At 37.0% G+C, this 21,580-nt stretch overlaps 2 protein-coding genes across 2 annotated transcripts in view; one reads left to right on the top strand and one right to left on the bottom strand.

Moving 5' to 3' along the window:
* Positions 1–21,580, bottom strand: part of LOC134754229 (angiopoietin-related protein 2) — a 170,469-nt gene that overhangs the window by 61,862 nt on the left and 87,027 nt on the right. The gene's annotated exons all lie outside the window — the stretch shown is intronic.
* On the top strand, positions 797–8,651 carry LOC134753994 (dynein axonemal intermediate chain 2-like). Its single transcript, XM_063690036.1, has 7 exons — positions 797–1,013; positions 1,503–1,650; positions 1,821–2,555; positions 2,930–3,108; positions 4,866–4,998; positions 8,133–8,237; positions 8,454–8,651. The coding sequence occupies exons 1-7, from the start codon at positions 820–822 to the stop codon at positions 8,649–8,651; spliced, it is 1,692 nt and encodes a 563-aa protein (XP_063546106.1). The 5' UTR covers positions 797–819.

Raw genomic sequence — 21,580 nt, 5'->3', positions numbered from 1 at the left:
GGGATAAATTCCGTCTGCTATGCAATGATTGAATAGTTTAGTAAAAATATCTATAATAAATGATGGAAGTATATCGAATAGCCGGGTCGACATATCATTAATATCTGTTGAGCTTTTCCGTTTAATTTTTTGGACAACCTTTGCTACTTGTTGGCGGGATAAGCCCTTGAAGTGAAATTCATGTACGTGTCGCTCAACATGCTTGTTAAGATATTGACGCGCTAAGAGGATGTCAGCTTGAGCATTAGAGTTAATATTTGAGTCAACGTAAAACCGGTTTAGATCAGTAGCTATGGCATGGCTATGGCGGCGCATCGCTGACATCGCTGTGCTTCACTCTGACCGGCCGATTTGCTTATCAGTATTTGGAGCGCATCACCTTTGTTTACACTCTTACCGGTCTCAGCAGCGATGACACGCCATGACGTACGGCTGATATTATTACTTTTGGCTATTGATTTATTAATACAATCCCTCCGAGCCATACATAACTCATTTAAATATGCAGTTTCGATTTTTGACAGGTCTTGAGGTAAATGACAATCGTCAGGGCTATTACATATTTGTGTTTTAATATATATTATACTACTCTTTGCTTAACAGTCTAAACATAGTCTAAACGAGGTAAGTAAAAAAAAGAGCTAAGCTTGTCAAAAAACTCCACCAATTGTTTTAGACATGTTTCAGATGTCAATTTCGTGCATGTTTCCTTGCCATATTACTAGTATTTAGATGTTACATAATTTTATTTTCCAGTAATTAATATTTAAAATATAGTGTTTTATTTTATTTGAGAAAAGGCCTACGAATCATTGTATAATGGAAACTTATTCGTATATAAAGAAGCGGCGAGATTTCGGAAAACAGCCCATGTTCTGTGAACACGGGCCAGAATTGTGCGACTCCATTCTGCCTAACCCCGCGGAACAGAAAGTTTTCATACTGCGGAACCCAGTACACCAGGCCATCCAGAACACTCCGAACTTCTCGCAACATGAAATCAACACAAAGCGGTAGATAAACAAAGACTTCTCGATGACATTAGGACCCGTGGGTATCTCAAACCAGAGCGGATTCCGGAGCAGTGTGTCTATTACCTCGTGCCTTGTGTGTCGTTTGAGCCCTGAAGAAGAAAATACAATACTTTTCATTTCAATTTCGTCCCCTGAATGAGGAAAATGGGGCTGAACTGAACGTATATATATTTAGATGCCTTCAATGACTTCTATGTGGATAGTCATAAATTTGTGTTATCAGAAACGAATTTCCCTTCAAATCGTTTTGCTCCAAAAACTTCTTATCCATTTATATATGGCTTACCATCAGAGAAGGGTCCTTATACTCACGGAGCATAAGGACCTTTTAGGCATGGAAGGCCACATGTATTCTAACAATAAACGGGATTTTTTAATACACTACCATAGAGGTATTTGGCAAAGTATTCCTATTCAAAGTACCAGGTTGCTGGCGTGTGCCTAAAAATATACTTACCTATTTTGTAGAGCTAAATACACGACGACGGGAATCAACCACGCCGAAGGTGGCTGGCCCAAGGATGTCAATGTAGTCGACCCCGAAGCCACGCAACGTTACCGCCGCAAGATCGAAAAGGAAGATGAATATATCAGTTGCGTCAATGTTTGCTGTCCCGTAAGCTTCTTCAATACTCGAGCTTTTATGTGTCTGTACCTAAACAAAAATTTCGATCTACCGATTGTTATGATACGTTCACGTTGAAATGATACGTTCACTAGCGAAATACAAAATTTAGCTCTTATTTTTAATGCTTTTATTTTATGGTTACCTAATAAATTGTACAGGGTATGGAACACTACACACTGCAAAATAACGCTATCGATATGTACCAAATATATTACTCGGACATGGCTAGTTTGCCGCCCGTAGAGAAGAACAGCATGCGCACTGTCAACGTGTACCGCGACCCTCTGAGAGGCCGCCCCATCTCCTCCATCTGCTGGCAGCCCGACGGTCAGATGCGATTTGCTGTTACTTACGTGGACATGAATTTCTACCGTAACCCACAAGGCAGCATCTTCGGATTTTTATGGGACGTGGAGACCCCTGCGGAGCCATTTATGAATTTCATGCCTCCGGCCATATTACTGGATTTACAATTTAATCCAAAAGATAGCACAATGTTGGCGGGAGGACTAGTTACCGGACAGGTAGTGTTGTTTGACATACGGCGTGGGAGCCAAGCGGTGTCCGAGTGCCCGCCGCACGTGGCGCACCGTGACATGGTGCGTAATGTGCTCTTCATAAACAGCAAGTCGGGACTTGAATTCTTTTCGGGCGGACCCGATGGTGCGTGTAAATGGTGGGACGCGCGAAATATGTCCGAGCCCACTGATGAAATGATTATTGATATCGCCAAATACTCGTTTGATGTTCCCAACATGGCAACTGCTTACGGTATTAGCACGATGGAGTACGAATTCACTATCCCTTCGCGATTCATGGTCGGAACCGACAACGGTTTCGTCGTTACCGGTAACCGGAAAGGAAAAACTCAACTGGATAAATTCCCAATCCTGGTGAGATATTAGTGTCACAATTAAACGAAATCTCAGTACCTAATAGTACCTAAACTGATTGTTTGGAAAGTTTGATAGTTCTCTATGAGACAAAGGCTGCCGACACCTGGCGGCCTAGCTAAGGTGACAATCGCTGTCGCTTCGCCATCGAATCGCTTTGTGCCTCTCTATCTCTTCCATATTAGTGTGACAGTGACAGTTGCTTATCGTTCGCTACGTAGCGTTAGCGATTGGCATGTTGTCTACGGGGCCTGGTCCATCTACCGTTAATCACTTCGTCGGCACCTGCACACATGAAATTTAAATGGCTTATATTGTCATCATTACATACAGCATTTTACACTTGAAAAATTCTGCTCATAATGTGCTTACAGTACCCAGCTCATACTGGCACGGTGCGGTCATTGGAGCGCAATCCGTATTTCCTGAAGAACTTCTTGTCCGTGGGTGACTGGAGGCTGCAAGTGTGGAGCGAGGATTGCCACGACTCACCCGTACTGTCGACGGCTGCGACACGCCACAAAATTACTTGCGCCACGTGGAGTCCCACGAGGTTCGTTTACTTATTGTACAATAAATACAATATGCAGAAATAGTCCAAATTAACCTAAAAAACGGATCACGCCTTTTTGAAAATGCGTCTAGATTTATCAAGTTATAAACGAATAAACGTAGTAATTTATTACGTTATCCTCAGTCTCCGTCCTCCGAAAAGTCTCTGGCCGCGTCTGGTTTACTAATACATAATTACTTATTTCACCGATTTATGTTTCTCTGTGATTGTTTTCACAATAGTAGTGTGTTCTCTACGTGTTGTTCTGGTTGTCCATTATCAACATGTACTCTTAAGCCATTTAAGAGTGGCAACAGTAATTCTTATAGCTCTTAGTAATATAGTGATACAACCGACATAATTTTCCCTGTTAAATCACGTAGTTTTTTAGTGCTAGAAGTGCTATAACAGCAGTATGGAACCGTAGCTCTTCAAGAGTGTTTGTGCAAACATTATTACAGCTTAAAGTTATTTTTAAGTATTTCAGGTATAAGATACCTCTCTCTATAATCTTTAATGGTTTATCGTGATACATTGTTGTTTAAAGTTGAATACCACATCAAATATAGCCTTAATAGGCCCAAAAGCTCTAAACTACGACATAAGTGTTAATAATCATTTACGCCATTTTGTTTACAAACAAACACAAAAATGCTTGAAATATCTAGTAATAAAGCAGTAATTGTTAAGGTAATTTTGTTCTGATATTACAATATCTAGTATGTTTAGCATAACCATTCACAAAACTAAAGATTATAATTAACTTACTTACAAAAAATAAACTAGGCTAGTATTTTAGTATACAAAATTTATCAAAACATGTATATTTACAAGGCGCTTGAAAATTGAGATGTAAAATACCATATATAATGACAGAAAAGTAATAACCGCAATAGAATTTCAGTTGAATTCTCTAATACGTGTCGTGAAACTTTGCTGTGTACTCACCAGGTAATAATAATTCCAATAAACCATCAAGCTGTCGCCATTATAAACAATCTGCCTGACTACGTCACGCAACACTATGAGCGATTATTGGAGATTGTATTAAATATTTTGACATTTTAAAACTACAAACGATTGTTTTCACTACTGCAGCGTTCTTGTAACTCTGTAAGTGATACAAGATAACATATTACAAGGTTATTAGAACTATAAGTAAAAATACTGCTACTTTAACCCTTTATTATCACTTCCGGCAAGAATAATCCCTATTGTAGCACTATTATATCACTAGTTTATCACTATTGCACATAAAATGAACCACTGTAGAGCTTTAAGCACTAACGTCGGTGCCTAATTTCGACTATAAGAGAGTTATAGCGTGCTATATCGCTAAATTTTAGGCCGCACTATCGCTATCAGTGTTTAATCGAAATAATAGTCAGCTTTTATAGAACTAGTTTTATCGCTAAAATGTTACTTGGGAATTTTCACAGGTGATGTATTTCTGTTGCCGCTACAATAACAAATACTAAAAACAGAATAATATAAATATTTAAGTGGGGCTCCCAATCCCATACAACAAACGTGATTTTTTTGCGTAATGGTACGGAACCCTTCGTGCGCGAGTGCGACTCGCACTTGGCTGTTTTTTGAAATATATTTAATAATATACATATAATTTTTTTGCTTAGCAAAACAAAACGTTTTTCTTAAAAAATTTGCTTAAGTAACATCATTTTCAAGGACATTGGGTGTTGACAGCCCATAAACCATACACAACCATAAACAAATAGCTCTAATATAACCGGCAGGTGTTCCCTGCTGCTGTTCACGGGCGCGGACGGCGTGATCTCGGCGTGGGACTTCCTGCGCAGCCAGTGCAAACCCATCCTTACGATGTATTTGGGCGATGACCCCCTTGTGAAAGCCAGGATTCACGAACAGGTATACCCACATTTTACCTGCTTGAATAGGGATGATATTTGGAAGGAGCCATGAAATTAAACTATTCGAGTACAAAACCCTCTATTGACAGCGACAGTACCTACGTACTGAGAAGCAAAACGTTGGTAAGCAATTAGGTTACCTACGAACCTTTCCAATGATCGAATTTCCGCTTTGGTTTCATTGCAACTGCAACTATAGTTATTTGTGCAACAAGAGAGGGAAGTTGGTTTCTCTTGCGAGTGTTTATTTTAAGTCCCGAGAAAGCGAAAGATTCTAATTTAGAATCTAGAGCGTAGCGAGGGACTCAAAATAAACAAATAACTTTGCTCTCGTGTTGCACATATAATTTTTCACCTTAGTCTCACGACCATATTAAAGGTTAAAATGTATTTCGAACAATACAGAAACAAAAAAAAAGTGACAGTTCATGGCCTACACTAAATTAAAAAGCTACTTTGTTTCACTCCCTGGAGTAAGGAATGACGCACTTTCGTCACTGCCTGAAGTGAGGAAAGTCGCACTTTCCTCACTTGAGGGAGTGACGAAAGTAGGCTTGTTCGAGATGCTGAGGTAAAAAATTTCATACTCGTAATGTTCTGTTGTCTAATATTTGTCTTAAATTTTAAAACAACCTATTCCCAAAATGAGCGTTCTTACAAGAAAAGTCGAAATAATGTAAAATTGATGATATTCCCGACAACATTTAAGACTTTACGCTCATTATTAGAAACAAAGAGTACTTGTTCCAGTAAGAGCGTCTTCTTATCTTTAGGAATATCGTTTTACATTTTAGAAAAAGGACTAACTAAATTAGTAATGATTTTTTTTCTAATGGTCGTTTACGAAAAACCGCGTGAAGCACTGAATTGTGAGCTCTTATTTGTAAATTTTGAGAAGTTTACTCTGCTAAAGTTGGATATTTTGTATTATTAATATCCTGTACTTTAGGAATATCGAATGATATTCTTCCTACATGCTTTTGAGAAAGAGAAAATCAATGTAAAACGAATTGAATTTTCTCTTCGAAACAAGTGTAAATTCCTACGAAAATCTATTTAGTATCAAAGTCATTTTTATACACGAGCAATCTACAACGTTTGCTTATACTGTTGGTATAAATTTGTGTTTATCAAATTGTACTTTAATTTTTTGGCAATTTTTTTAAAACTACTCTATATCACCGATGATGCGCGCTCGCGATCTCAGTACCGCAGCAGAGCTTGAAGAGGTCGGACCTGTGTCGGTCGGCTCCGCACGTTTTCGACGGCGACAACGAGGTTTTTTATCGTTGTGTGCGGCAGGCGCCGTGTAAAACGCTATACTGTGTGCGTGTAAACTGCGACTGAGAAACATTGATCCGAGTACTGTATTTGTTTTTATAGTATTATAATATAGTATAGTAACATAACAAACTTCCGAACAACATTAAAAATATTTGAAATGACCTGACATTTTATAGGTAGTAAATTTATAAAAAAAACAGCCAAGTGCGAGTCGGGCTCGCGCACAAAGGGTTCCGTACTATTACGCACAAAAAGGTATTTTACACGGCTATTTTATTCTGTTTTTAGGGTTCCGTACCCAAACGGTAAAAACGGGACCCTATTACTAGGACTCCTCTGTCTGTCTGTCTGTCCGTCTGTCACCAGGCTGTATCTCATGAACCGTGATAGCTAGACAGTTGAAATTATCACAGATGATGTATTTCTGTTGCCGCTATAACAACAAATACTAAAAACAGAATAAAATGTGGTATTTCCTATAAAAAGGGACCTTATTGTCGATGGCGCTTACGCTATTATAAACGATGCTCCGATATAACTAAAGGGGCCCACTGACTATCAGTCCGCCGGACGATATCGGCCTGTCAGTTAGAACAAAAATTTGATAGTTCAGAACAACTGACAGGCCGATATCGTCCGGCGGACTGATAGTTAGTGGGCCCCTTAAGACTGAACTTGTATAAGTTTTGAGTATGTATTACTCATCCTCCTTATGAACCCTGGCAGTACCTAGAGGAACTTAGGTTTGGTGCAACTTGTCTATGTTGCACCAAACCTGAATTCCACTAGGTAGTAGGTACTGCTACTACTGCCAGGGTTCAGTCAGGGTCATTTTGCCGTCTCATTTTAAAATATCACGAATTTAATTTTATTAAACGTTAATGCAATTGAGAGTAATTCTAATTAATTTTTTGTAACTTTAATGGCCATTGAAGTTAATGATCATTAAAGTTAATGGCCATTAACTTCAATGGCCATTATCGTCTCAAAAGTTTAATTCGAATTAACTTTAATGCAATTGGTGCGTAATGCAATTGGTCAATGGCGAAACTAATGGTTAATGCAATTGATCAATGGTTAATTAAAATTAACAATTACGGCCAACACTGCTACATATAGCTAAAATAGTTTCGCTACCCAAGCTGTACGGTTACCCTGTACCAAATGTAATGACGAAACATGTAAACAAGCGAGTATAATTTCTTTCTAGTATAAAATAATTCTTTTATAATACAAAAGTAAGTACATTTGCACTGGATTTAGTATTTTCGTACCAAATAACAATAATTAGGATTTTAAGTTGTTATAATTGTTTTCAATATGTGTCGTTATAATTGTTTTCAATATGCTTCACGAAGGATCAAGATTCTTTAATCCATCATTGTAGTGCGAGCGTGAGGGAAAACGTGGTAGAAGGGATTGGCATACTGAGCCCGCACAGCCCGCCGCAGCGCGTAAAATACCTGAACTCGCTCAACGACGAAATGTAATAGCGCTCTTAAAATGGGCAAAATATACACGAAAAGCCTACAACATCCTTAGAGTACAGTACAATGACGCCTTGCGAATTCTGCCCAAACAACCACGGTTCTGCAGTGCGTCAGCGATGTTTGCTGAAGCCAGGGTACCTGACTTCTTGGCCATTATTAGAAACCAAATAGCGTTGTTCTGGAACAGGGTACACATTTCTAATAATAGGCTAATTCCGTTTTGAGATCTAGGAATTTTGGTAAATAGGTAAAACGAAATTAAGGTACAATGAAACCCGAGCGAATTTCCACCAAATATTAGTTTAACGGGTGCCAATAATAACAAAAACATTTAAGTATTCTATTTTGTTTTGTACAGGGTTCGCTAGTAGCTGTTGGTACTCAAAAAGGCTCTATTTTTATGTTGGAACTATCACCATCCATGACTGTATCTGACAAAAATGACAAGAATCTCATGTTGGCGGTAAGTTACATTTATATTCAACGTGTTTCTGTTTATTTATTTTACTGATAATACAATATTTCGCGATCTACTACCTCAAGGTATCTATAATTAGCAGTGTTGTGTATTTTAAGAAAATTAAATGTTCAAGAGCGTTTACTCCTTTAACAATAAAAGTATATGTAATAGTTAGGAAGGTTTCCTGGCAAAAGTACAAATGTGATAATATGCATTTAGATATTTGAACGCGAGACAAAGCGAGAAAAAATCCTTGAAGCCCGGCTTCGTGAAATCCGTTTGAAGCAGCGGCAGGCGGAGGAAGGCAGCCCCCGGCACAGTTTAGGCCTCGACGACCCCTCGATTGGGGACAGGGATTTGGCCGAGGCCACTCAAGACTATTTAAATGTTGTCAAGAAGGAACTCGCTGCCATGTAGTTGTAGGCAATGAGGCCTACATACGAGTACCACAACCAGATCCACTATAGTGATTTTGATGGCCACGTGATTCACGTAACTTACGAGTATATAGACTTCAGAAGAATGAATTAGATTATGTAAACAAAACATACATGTTTAGGGGGCGTCCATTAATTACGCGAGGACTTCAGGGGGAGGGGGTTAAGCCGAATCTCACTAAATCTCACGTGGGTCTCAAACCCCCTTGATTTTGGCAAATATCACGTATTTCTTTTCGGGCATAATATAGTGTAAACATTTTAGAGAATCTGATTAATTTAAAGTAAAACCTGTTTCTAGACTAAAATATGCCACAATCTGACACTCTTCTTCTATGTATATAGGTAGTATATTAAAATCTATGAATTAATCTTAGATGTAAAATTATTTAGTATTGATATACTAAACATTCGGTCCCCGTCGTCTTTACTACCTACTCTTAGTAAAAATAATAGAGCAAGTTGTGTTTTGTTAAATAAATCTAACGCATTTATACTCAAATAAAAAAAAATTAAAGGTCTCACGTGAGATTGAGGGGGGGAGGGAGGGGGTCGAGACAAATATCACAACAACTCACCGGGGGGAAATCCTCAAAAACCCCTCGCGTAATTAATGGACGCTCCCTTATCGATTGCCATACCTAGGCACAGATTAAATAATAGTTCTTACGAACTTACTTATCTCTCAAAGAAAACGTAAATACCTACCGTTTTGATACCTACACAAAAATACAATGGAGTGACCTTGAACGCGCCGCTCCCCGCACCGGCGCGCCGGCACAACGCTAGGGTTGTCGACGCTTCTTTCAAATACTTAGGTGTCTTAGGTAGATATATAGCTATAAATGTGTCGTAACATTACCTACATCTTTAAAACAATTTAATATATAGTACCTACGTAGCTTGTAACTATGGTAAAAATAATAACAGTAGGTGTAAGTACCTATATTGAGAATGTCTACTTACTTTTCCTCATCCGTCGAAAGAGGAAAAGACTATATTTTTTATTTGTTTTGTTGTTTCTGCATCCATCCACACTACAAGCTGTGTTATTTGTTCGTGATGAATACATTTCTGTGGCATAGCGCGCGGTGACGTGCGTGCGTGAGCGCGTGTGGCAACCAACTGGCTAGCTTGAGTCCCGCCGGCGGGAAGCGAGTCGTATGTATAAATTCGAGCTCGCGCGGAGAGTTCCATAGGCCTGACCTAGGTCCAATATGGCTGCTATATTGATTTCAAGAACCCAATTTATTGTACGGCGGTCTTATTTGGTCAATATAATTTCAAAAGTTGCTAGGTTCACAGTCAGTTTCCGTTGTAGATATTAATATTACATTGTCACTATCGTTGTTTCTACTACGTTATTTAAGACATTTAAATCATCATCATCAAGTGCGAGTAATATAACATGTTTTGCTTGACAACACCAGCTAACCTTCCCACTGGTCTATATTAAGTGTATTTCAACGATCGAATTTACACATTTTACCTACTATCATGTGCCTTACCTGCCATCACATTCTCAGAAGTAAAAGTTAAAACTTTGAAAAATTAAATGAAAAATATTATTTACTTACATGAAATACCAAATAAGATAAAATGAATCGAAAATCACACCACAGATTTTATACCTATACACATATATACATATCCAAATTCGCGAAAAACAGGTGTCCTGTATTCATAGAGCCTTGCCTGTTGTCCAGGTGATTGAACACCTGATTCACCCAGGTGATTGAACACCTGATTCACCCAGGTGATTGAACACCTGATTCACCCAGGTGATTGAACACCTGATTCACCCAGGTGATTGAACACCTGATTCACCCAGGTGATTGAACACCTGATTCACCCAGGTGATTGAACACCTGATTCACCCAGGTGATTGAACACCTAATTCACGTAAAACGGCCTCATTTGCATATAACATAGTTTTGTTAGGTAAAACTCATTATATTTTTTTGTTATTTGGTAATCCGTCGTGTAATTACAAAGACTTGTAGGCGTGTAGTAAAATCAAAGAGGATATAATAAGACAAGACAGTGAAAATTATTTACTTACCTAATTTTGTTATTAATTATCAAAACTTAAGTAGATTCTCGTATATATATCATCATCATGATAAGAATATAAGCATAATTTTGACATTGATGCAAATTTATAGTGTAATTTTTATCCTGGAATAAATAAATCTAAATCTATATTCCTTTACTGAATTTGGTGTCATTAGATAAATAGTGAAAATATTATTAAGTGCTTATTAGTTTTATTAGTTACTGAGTAATATAGTATAATAAATATGATGTTGTTATAATCAGTACGCATTGGAAACGGCATTCAGAATATAAAAATCTGTTACTGATTTAATATTGATATCATACAATATATCTCTCAGAGGATCTTCAATCACTTGTAATTAATACTAAAAGTAGTTCATTATGTTTAAATAACTTACATCGCAGAGTATTTGTACCAACTGTCCATGAATGCCCTATGTTATTCGAGGAAGACAGAAGACATACGAAAGCGCGCTGTCGTTGTGTGCTTAGCTTTATTTATAGGATAACCAATCCAGATTACGCTAACCGATCCATTAGGTAAGAGTACTGTCAGCATCGATATTAGCGGATTATAACGCGCCCAAATTATCTGCCATCCTGTCATACTTTTCGAAGGTGGCAGATATTCAGGGATAGGTATTCTCTGCAGTTCGGGGTAAGAGGAAACATTAGTGGTAATTTTTCCATACAAACGTTCTCGACATTTTCCACTGATTTTGGCCCTAGATGAGTATTTTTTTATACGAGTTCAATATTACTAATATCTATGTCTGTATGTTTTACTTCTTTTGATATTCTTGTTTTTTTATTAAAACTGTTACATTAAATAGCGCTAAAAACGGCCAAATAAATACACCGTAAACAGACGCCTAGCATACAAAATCGGCAACAATAAACGCAAAAATTAAAACGGTCAGACACAGATAATTTATTTCTCATTCCGTTCCCAAAATTTCGTTACGATTGGTTAAGTTTTGGAGGAGGAAAATGTCGAGAACCAAACCTCGATTTCTGAGATTATTACGGAGGATTTTTTGCCTAAGTTGCAATTGTACTTGTCGCACTAATTTTAGGTGCCGTCCTTTCTCCTTAAAAGTATCTGTTTTAATCTATTTGTTTTACGTACAGAAACATATCTCTGTTATGTTAAACCATTAGAAAGAATCGTAGATATACTTTTGACGCATAATTTGATCCGCTACTTTTGATGCTGACTTTATGAAGTGATATTTCAATTTTCATGTGCATACACTTACCTACATAACAGTAGCTATAAGAATATGATTCTATTGTACGTGTACCACTCTACATATATATTTTTTTTTAAATAACGTACATGTCTTAGACTGCCTGTAAATTAAAAGACACGGCGATGATGTTGCACAAAATTATTCAAAATTCGTTACAGCCATATGTTAATTGCTCCGCGTTGCCAAATAGAACAACACATTTTTTTCGACATCTAAATACATTTATTTATTTGGGATTGGCAACAATTGGCAGCCGCACGTCGTGAATTGTGTAAAATTATAAGATTACAATGAAATCAAATTTATAATTCTACTTGAGCCAATTTAACGCCTATTGTGCAATTTATTAAATAATGTAGGAGTAGAACGAGACTGCACCTAAGTAATTTGTTGTAGATGTTGTAAATGGCTAGGAAATGAACGGTGCATGTGTGTGTGTGGGTAACGTTAATGTAAGTCTGCAATTATAAAATTGTGTAGTATTAGATTTAACGCTTTTCTATTAATGGATGTAACAGCTTATTACAAAGACCAATAAATACTGATTTAGTACTATTATACATGTGTTTTTTACATTTATTGACTAAATAAGTTAATTACGTGTATACTGTCCCTTATCAGACCATACGAGTTTATTCGTATCGGATTTACAAGATGTAGTGCATAATCCTTTGACATCGTATTTTCTCGGAAAAGTTCGTATTTGTCATCATGCTACTTCAGTTAACCTCGATACTTTTTTGTACGGAGACTGACTGAAATAGCATGACACGTTCGTGCGTTTCCGTGAGAATACGATTATGCACTGTGTCGATGTGTAGGAACAGTAGGCAGAAAAGTTTTCCATCACGAACGGCAAAGATTGTACGTGGGCAATACCGCCGATACTTCCTAAATATATTGAGCCACTTAAAAGGGCCCACTGACTATCAGTCCGCCAGACGATATCAGCCTGTCAGTTAGAACAAAAATTTGACAGTTCCGAACAATTGACAGGCCCCTTTAGAGATGAAGCAGTGAAAAGGTTTATTGTTCGAAAATCTATCTCTTAACAATTTTTTGAGGAACAATATATTTACGTGTGATGTGTATTTTAGGAATGCTAGCAATTTGAAAATTGTGAGTCGAGCGTTTTTTTATTTTATAATCAGAAAATTTTCGTGCTAGAATTTTATACTATTTTCAATGTACCCTCAGTCAACAACAAGTTTATACCAGACTTTAAATATTATCTTATAATGAAGCCCGGTTCTCGTCTGACTGTTAGTGGTAGGTTTTATACCTATATTTAGTTGCTATAATATTAATGTTACAGTGGATTGATCGGAATTGCGTTAGCTAAAATACATATTCTTCTCAATAGGACATAATGACATAATATAGAGTAGTTACAACTGGGTATTTTTTTTCTCGGATACCGGGTATTCAATATAAATATATCCGGGTACTCCAAAACAGAAAAACTTAAAAATAAAAATAATAATATTGTTATATTGGTTATTTTTATTTTTAAGATTTTTATTTAATAATAAGATCAATTAAATAATAAGATATAAGATATCAATTTAAATATCTTCCATTAAATGTAGGTACTTTTTCAAACGAAATCACCAGTTCCAGTAATGGTTATTTTTATTTTTAAGATTTTCGTACAGGTCATGTTCATGTTTTTGAATATGTTTGTATACGTAAAACTAGTTTTTTTTAATTTAATAGATTTTTCTTTTATGTTAATATTCCGTTTTTTAAACACAAATAATCGACATTGCTAGTTAAATACATAAGTATAATATAATATAATTAGGTGAAGGTCGCTTTTTTCAAGTGTGACGAAAATGTTACCAAATGTAACTAGATATACCTAGTTATACCTTTTAGATTAAGATTAAATATCTCGTACTGTAAGGAAAATATGTATGTTTAACGTTACGACTAGTACCCGGATAAATATTGAATACCCATCATTCAAGATTTTTTTTTCTAAGCGGTTGTAACCACTCTGTTAGGTCCTCTTGCGAAGAATAGGTATTTCAGCTCATCCAATTCCGGTCACTGTTGATAATCGAGAAGGATGTTTTTCAACAACGACTCCCCAAACAAATCGCAGCTGCGTGCGCACTGCGCAATAATAACGTTTCACAAATTCGCATATCAGCAGATAATGATTTATAATTCTTTCCCTTCTCGGAATTCTCTGTTAGGTATTAAATTGTATCGTTGAAAATATCGTAAATCGCGTAAATAATTTTAATAAATAATCATTTTACACCCATCTACTGCACAATAATTACGTGGTTTCGGCATTTCAAAGCATAAGCGCGGGAAACGTGCGGTGCAGTGCGGTGCAAGCGCTCAGGCGGGCGTTCGGCGGCCCTCTGTCGGTTGTATCGTCGACGATACGCCGAGCGGTAGGCATATAGCGCGTGGCCTTGAGCGAGTGACGGAGGCCTGGTTATGCGATAAGAGTTTAAGTACGTTCAACCGCGAGTAATTATTGCGATATGCAAACGGTAATCCGGCGCTCGAGAATTCAGTCTAATAGTTGAGCAACGATCCACGAGACAGATCGTACGCGGCGATCGATAAGGAGCTGGTAATAAATGCGCAGTCCGGCCGCCGTGTCTCGTGTTCATGTTTTGGTTGGATCATGTTTTGTTGCGAGACACAAAACAAGCATTACGACAGTTCATTAGGGTACAGAGGCATCGATCTAAATGTTTCAATGATGACTCCGTCGACTAAACTACAGTTATTGCAGCTTAGAGCTCCCGACTCAACTAATAATATCACACACGAAACGCTTTAATGAATTTGATTTAGACAAAATCAAACCATAGAACAATAGACATCAACGAACGACCAACCGTCACCTGTGAATTTCGTTTGGAGGGAACGTAGGTAGGTCATTATAATTCACTCTATAGTCTGTATCTTTAGGTATTTAAGAGAAGGTAAACAAACCACAATTAGGTATTTTATTGGGCAAGGAAATTATTCAAGTCAATTAATTTAACTCAAAATGCCAAATTTACAGAAGTTTTACTACGATATATTACTTACTCAACGTAACAAAGAAGCTGCTATAATCGTGCTATTTTGTTAATAGGAATATATCAGAATGATTTGATTAATCAATAGTAATTTAGTTTCGTAATATGCGCTATTACTTCGCCCTAGTAAAGAACCTGAAACAAGATCGAATATTTAGCCATTTGAGGGTAAATGAAAACATTACACGATACGATTAAATGAAATAGGTTAAAGCCAAAACGATGAGGAACAGATCCTGGCAGTTTTCTATTTGGTTGGTTAACTGATAACTGGCTAAAAAAATTATAGACGTCACTGGTGATCGTAGAGCTGGCAGTTTCCTCGCACAAAGAGTAAGCATTCGGTTGAAGTTTGCATGGTAATGTACATCATATATTTTTTTCAGTTTTATTATTCTCTTATTTTAGAAGTTACAGGGGGGGGGGACACATTTTACCATTTTGGAAGTGTCTCGCGCAAACTATTCAGTTTAGAAAAAAATGATATTAGTATCATTTTTGAAGACCTATCCATAGATACCCCACACGTATGGGTTTGATGAAAAAAAAAAATTTTTGAGTTTCGGTTCCATTCCAAGTATGGGGAACCCCCAAAATTTATTGTTTTTTTTTCTATTTTTGTGTAAAAATCTTAATGCGGTTCACAGAATACATCTACTTACCAAGTTTCAACAGTATAGTTATAGTTTCAGAGAAAAGTGGCTGTGACATACGGACGGACGGACAGACAGACAGACAGACATGACGAATCTATAAGGGTTCCGTTTTTTGCCATTTGGCTACGGAACCCTAAAACACATTGTTTGTTCATTTAACTACCTAACTAATGATACAGACTATAGTCAAAAGGAATAAGCCTCGGTATTCACTCAGATGCAGTAGTGTATACAACATGTAGCACAATCGGATTAAGTCTCACCTCGAAATCCTTCCAAAGATATGAAATTTGGTATGTATGTTAATTAAAGGTCTCTTTTCATGTCCACACTATTTGACATTTGGGGACCTCGAGGAATCGCAGCCATTTTGAAAAATGTGTATCATCCTGGAGAAATTTGCGTTTTACTCTTAATATACGTTCTCTATGAAAATATGGCGTAAGGCAACATTAAAGCTTATGTATAGAGGGAAATGCTAGGAACACAATTTTTGACTTCGTAGCTTTGTTTGGACTAGTTAGGAGATGAACATATCAAAAGTCCCCGACCGTAACACTGGTGCTGGGGGGAGGGGGGTTTGAAGGTTAAATTTTTCGGTTTTTCGATTATATCTCGGAAACTATTCTGAGCGACATGGCCACTTACACAAAACAAAAAGTGATTTAATTTGTTACAAGTTTTATTATGTCAAGTTTTTTTGATATCTTGTATAGTTTTTGAGATATCCGCTCTTGAAGGTTTAGTTAGGGTTCTCATTTTTATCTTCTCTTATCTACATCTATCTACATCAGTGAAGCTTCTAGGCCGGGTTTGGTATCGTCTCTACGAGTAGCCATTTGCTACTTTAGGTGTCTAAAGCGACCTCAATAGGCTGTTTAGATTTAACAACAACTGAAACTAGGCTGTAGAAATACCGAGCTATTGATATAGATTCACCTACTTAAAAGATGCTATGGAAGATTTTAAATATTTTAAACATGAGTTATTTAACACCAAACAGAAAATGATAATTAATAGTGTTGTAAATTAAATGCGGGCGAATACTAAAACGGTGGTTAGCATAGGACCTAAGAAGTATATTGAAATAAATTTTGCTTAGAAACACAATGAAAATATTAACCATACAAAATAATTCGGTCCATAATGTAGAGCAACACACAAGTTACAAGATACGAGCTTCATACTCTACGTTTGTTGGCAGTTACTATAAAATCTCATATCTCGTCATGTCACGTCATATTATCTCGTAATGTTTGCTGTACATTGCTGCTGTACCTAACTTGGGGTTAATTTGATAATTTTAAAACGACCATAAAATTACCATTATTCATTATTTACTGAAACTGATCATCTAACTAGTTAATAACTATATATTGATGTTAAACTACTGTTAAAAAATCTCGCATAAAAATAAATTTATGGCTTAAAAACTAAAATTTCAAAGTCGCCCCTACAAACGCAGGCCACCCCGTTTTACGGTACACGGAATTATTCCATATCTGGTTTATTGCCCGTATTATTGGATTTATACACTGTAATAATGGATAGTCCGTTAACTAAAAATAAAAAGCAATTAATACGTTCAAAAAAACATATTTGTATGCAGAGATCAGCGATTGATAATAAACATACAAGAACTAACGCTGCAAAATGACACATTTTGCCCTCCGGTCGTTTTGGCAACCAAGTTTCGCAACCAGTTGTTGAAAAAGAAGTAATAATCCTGTTACGCAACTAGTTGCCCAAAAAGAAAATCTATTCCTGAACCAAAACTAGCGTAGATGACAGTGGAGTTTGGCCACCACTACTGTTTCTTAAAAAAAAATACATTTCCTTCGCAACTTAATTTCGGGTATCTGAAGCTACCTAACGAACCTAACCTACCTACCTATTGATTTAGTGTGACATCCGTGAAAACATGACACTTTGTGGAAAAAAGCGTAGGTAGGTAGGTAGGTTAGGTTCGTTAGGTAGCTTCAGATGCCCGAAGGGCAAACCGCCCACAAATAGGAGGGCTCCGTCTAGGTAAGTTGCAAAAAGAAGTGGACTGACAATATATATTTTATATATTATAATATATTTTTTTATATACAAACTAGTCACATTACCTTCTAAGTGTCTCGGTCTGGGACCTTTTCTACGTTGGCAACTGGATGTCAAACAGGAATAGATTTTTCCCCTCACTAGCTCGGAAAGCCGTCTTTTATCCTTTAAAACAAGCGGGGAAAAACGCATTTTATCCACTAGTGGGGAAAGTAATTTGACCTTGAATGGAGCATGTTTAAGTAGCTTGACAGATAACAAAACGTAAAACGCTCATAATAATGGTTCGTTCGATATTAATTATCATTAAATAAATGGTTTGAGAATCTAATAAAAAATACCTAATTTAGCTTTATTTAATAATTTTAACCTTAAAATTCCATAAGAAACTTAGATTTTTTATAATGATGTTAAATATAATTCTGAACGCACAAGTTGAGTCGATGCAATTTCAAAACGCATCGTTGACATTTCATATGTCAGAACAGAAATGTCAACATAGTCAACAAATTTTTTACTTAAAAGCACTTCTCACCGACTCACGTAAAAATCAGAATTTCCAGTGTTTTCTGTTATAATATCGTACAAAAATAAGTGATTCCAGTGATGAAGATATCTAACGCCTGTGGATGTTGCACTTTCCTCGCTATAGTGAGGGGAAAAGTTTTGTGTTACACACGGGTGCAAATGTATTTTACTTCTTGTGTGTTGAAACACTCGCTACGTTCAGGATTCTATTTTAGAACCACTCGCTTCGCTCGTGGTTCAACTATAGAATCTTTTTTCGCTTGCTCGTGTTTCAATTCCACACTCGCGGGTAAAATACAACTTTGCACCCTTGTATAACAAATAACTATTCTTTTTTGGCAGCTAGTTGCGTAACAAGATGATTAATTCCTTTTTGACAACTGGTTGCAAAACTTGGTTGCCAAAACGGCCGGAGGGGTAAAAACATATAAACTTTAAACAAATACCTTTTTTTTAACTCTTCTTCACACTTAAACCGCTGAACTGATTTAGTTGAAATTTGGTATAGAGATGTTTTAAGTCCCGAGACAGGACATAATATAGTTTTTATCAAAAGTCATACCAGGGGGCGGACACGCTATAAATCAAAAATCACTTGCGTTTCTATGTGTGAACGGCACGTCTGAACACGCGGCATGCGTCATAGTGTGAGTAAGTTGCTTAAAAATAGTACTGGTCGGCAGGCAAACGACCGTCAATCTGCTGTCGCGGGGCGAGGTAATTCGAGTCGGGGCGGGGCGGTGCGTGGCCGTTCTATATGATAATACTATTACTTATTCTGTGATGATACTTTGAAGGTGTGAAATATGGTGTGAGGGGAATTCAGCTTCTTCGCCGCAGTTGAATTCGAGGTTAATACTGTTTCAAGTTTAGATTTGAAGTCATGTTTGGTATCATTTTCAACTAAATCAAACATTTAGACCATCCCAAATATTATTTAAATCGGTTCAGCGGTTATTTATTTCCCATACAAACTTCCACCCCACTTTTCACATCCTCTAATGTTGATTTTGGTTATAAAAACCGGGACAAACTATCTCTATACCAAATTTCAACGAAATCCTTTCAGCGGTTTAAGCGTGAATAGGAGTTAAAAAAAAACATTTTTTTAAATTTTGTTTTTACGTAGGAATGGAATGGTGTCAATGTTGATACCATAAATGAATTCAGCACCCTCGATTTATACGAAAACGATACCAAACCCGGCCTAGCAGCTTCACTGATGTAGACAATCAAGATGAGAGCCTTAAATAAACCTTCAAGAGCGGATATCTTAAAAACTATATAAGATATCGAAAAACTTGACTGAATAAAACTTTTAACAAATTAAATCACTTTAATTTTGTACGAGTGGCCATGTCGCTCACACGCATAGTTTCCGAGATATAATCGAAATACCGAAAATTGGAACCTCCGGGCACTAGGGTTACGGGCGAGGACTTTTGATATGTTCACCTATCTAGTCCAAACAAAGCTACAAAGCTAACAAAGATACGAAGTCAAAAATTGTGTTCCAAGCGTTTCCCTCTATAACTTTTTTGAGCATTAATTTCCTGGCCTATCATGATAGTTGAGCGTGACGATGACGGTACGGTAGTTGTCGTCTGCATTGTTTATAGGTAGTATCCGCAGTGGTTTCGTAAGATAGAGCACGTCCTGCTGTAATGTTACGGTCACTCACTACACTACGTGGACGCGTGTGGTTGACGGTCCTGTCTATTATTTTTCCATTTTGTGGCGCTAGCGCTAGCGATGATGTAATATTATAACACGCGACCTTGGTGGAGTACTCTTTGAAATCTGACTATTAGCCGGTGAGTGGGCCCGGAGGCTGCGACAACTACAATAGCCTCTGGGCCTCTGTTTCAAACGCGTGCCGATGCCGGCGGCATGCGAGTAAATGTCTACAACTGACCATTTGTAATTTCTAATAACGCTTAGTTCCAGGTCTTTCCAAGATTTGAGGAGTTCCCTGGATTTCTCATGGGTGCCATGATCAAAACTGGGTTTTAATAAAAACGAGACAACTAAGGTTTATGCATACTATGTATAGCCTGCATCATCTCAAATGACTTTTTCGTCTAAGACGGTAATCTGTTAAACAAAAACCATTGTCTCTTTTGTGCGAGCTGTCGGCCTTTGTGTGCCATTGTAGCGCTCGAACAATAGAGACAATGGCTTTTGTTTAACAGATTACCGTTTTAGACGAAAAAGTCATTTGAGAAAATGAAGACTATACACATTCAAACAAAAAAATATTTTTCCCCTCACTGGCTCGGAAAGCCATCTTTTATCCTTTAAAACAAGCGGGGGAAAACGCATTTTATCCACTAGTGAGGAAAGTAATTTGACCTTGGATGGAGCGTGTTTAAGTAGCTTTTGACAGATAACAAAACGTAAAATGCTCATAATAATGGTTCGTTCGATATTAATTATCATTAAATAAATGGTTTGAGAATTTAATAAAAAATACCTAATTTAGCTTTATTTAATGATTTTAAGTCATAAACCTTAAATTCCATAAAAAACATTTGTTTTTTTTGTAATGATGTTGAATGTAATTCTGAACGCACAAGTTGAGTCGATGCAATTTCAAAACGCATCGTTAGAAATGTCAACATTGTCAACAAAAAATTTCTCTCCGACTCCGACACGTAAAAATACACAACTTCCAGAGTTTTCTGTTATAATATCGTATTATCGTAAAAAAATTAATGTTTCCAGTGATGAAGATGATCTAACGCCTGTGGATGTAGCACTTTCCTCGCTATAGTGAGGGGAAAAGTTTTGTGTTACACACGGGTGCAAATGTATTTTACTTCTCGTGTGTCGTTCAATTCCACACTCGCGGGTAAAATACAGCTTTGCACCCTTGTATAACTAATAACTATTTACAAATCGGTTCAGAAATGACGGAGTTCTGAGGTAACATACATACAAAAAAATACGATCAAATTGATAACCTCCTTTTTTGAAGTCGGTTAAAAATAAAATAACAAACTTCGAAAAAACTTTTTGGTCCATCTTACAGTTAGCGTTTTAACTTACTATCAGTACGAAAAAAGAACACTATTTCAAAATCTCGCTGTTATTACATGATTTTGTTGTTGTGTGCGTGATTTCAACTCTCCTGGCGATATGTATGGCCACAGGGCGGACACGCCATACATCAAAACTAGCTTGCGTTTATATGTGTGAACGGCACGTTTGTACACGCGACTTTGTGTGCGTAAGCTGCTTAGGGCTGCCACTTAGAAGTTTTTGAGTTCACGGAGCGTTGTCGTAATACTCGTAAATGTAATGTAAATACTAACTAAG

Source organism: Cydia strobilella, chromosome Z (assembly GCF_947568885.1).
Source record: "Cydia strobilella chromosome Z, ilCydStro3.1, whole genome shotgun sequence".
Classification (NCBI taxonomy): Eukaryota; Metazoa; Arthropoda; class Insecta; order Lepidoptera; family Tortricidae; genus Cydia; species Cydia strobilella.
Note: the sequence above shows the minus strand (reverse complement) of the source record. Positions and strands in the feature narration are given on the sequence as shown.

Coding starts and splice junctions, on each gene's coding strand:
- LOC134753994 (XM_063690036.1), top strand. CDS start 820: ATGGAAACTTATTCGTATATAAAGAAGCGGCGAGATTTCGGAAAACAG. Junction 1,651..1,820: donor GCGTCAATGTTTGCTGTCCC/GTAAGCTTCTTC, acceptor TAAATTGTACAG/GGTATGGAACACTACACACT. Junction 8,238..8,453: donor ACAAGAATCTCATGTTGGCG/GTAAGTTACATT, acceptor ATATGCATTTAG/ATATTTGAACGCGAGACAAA.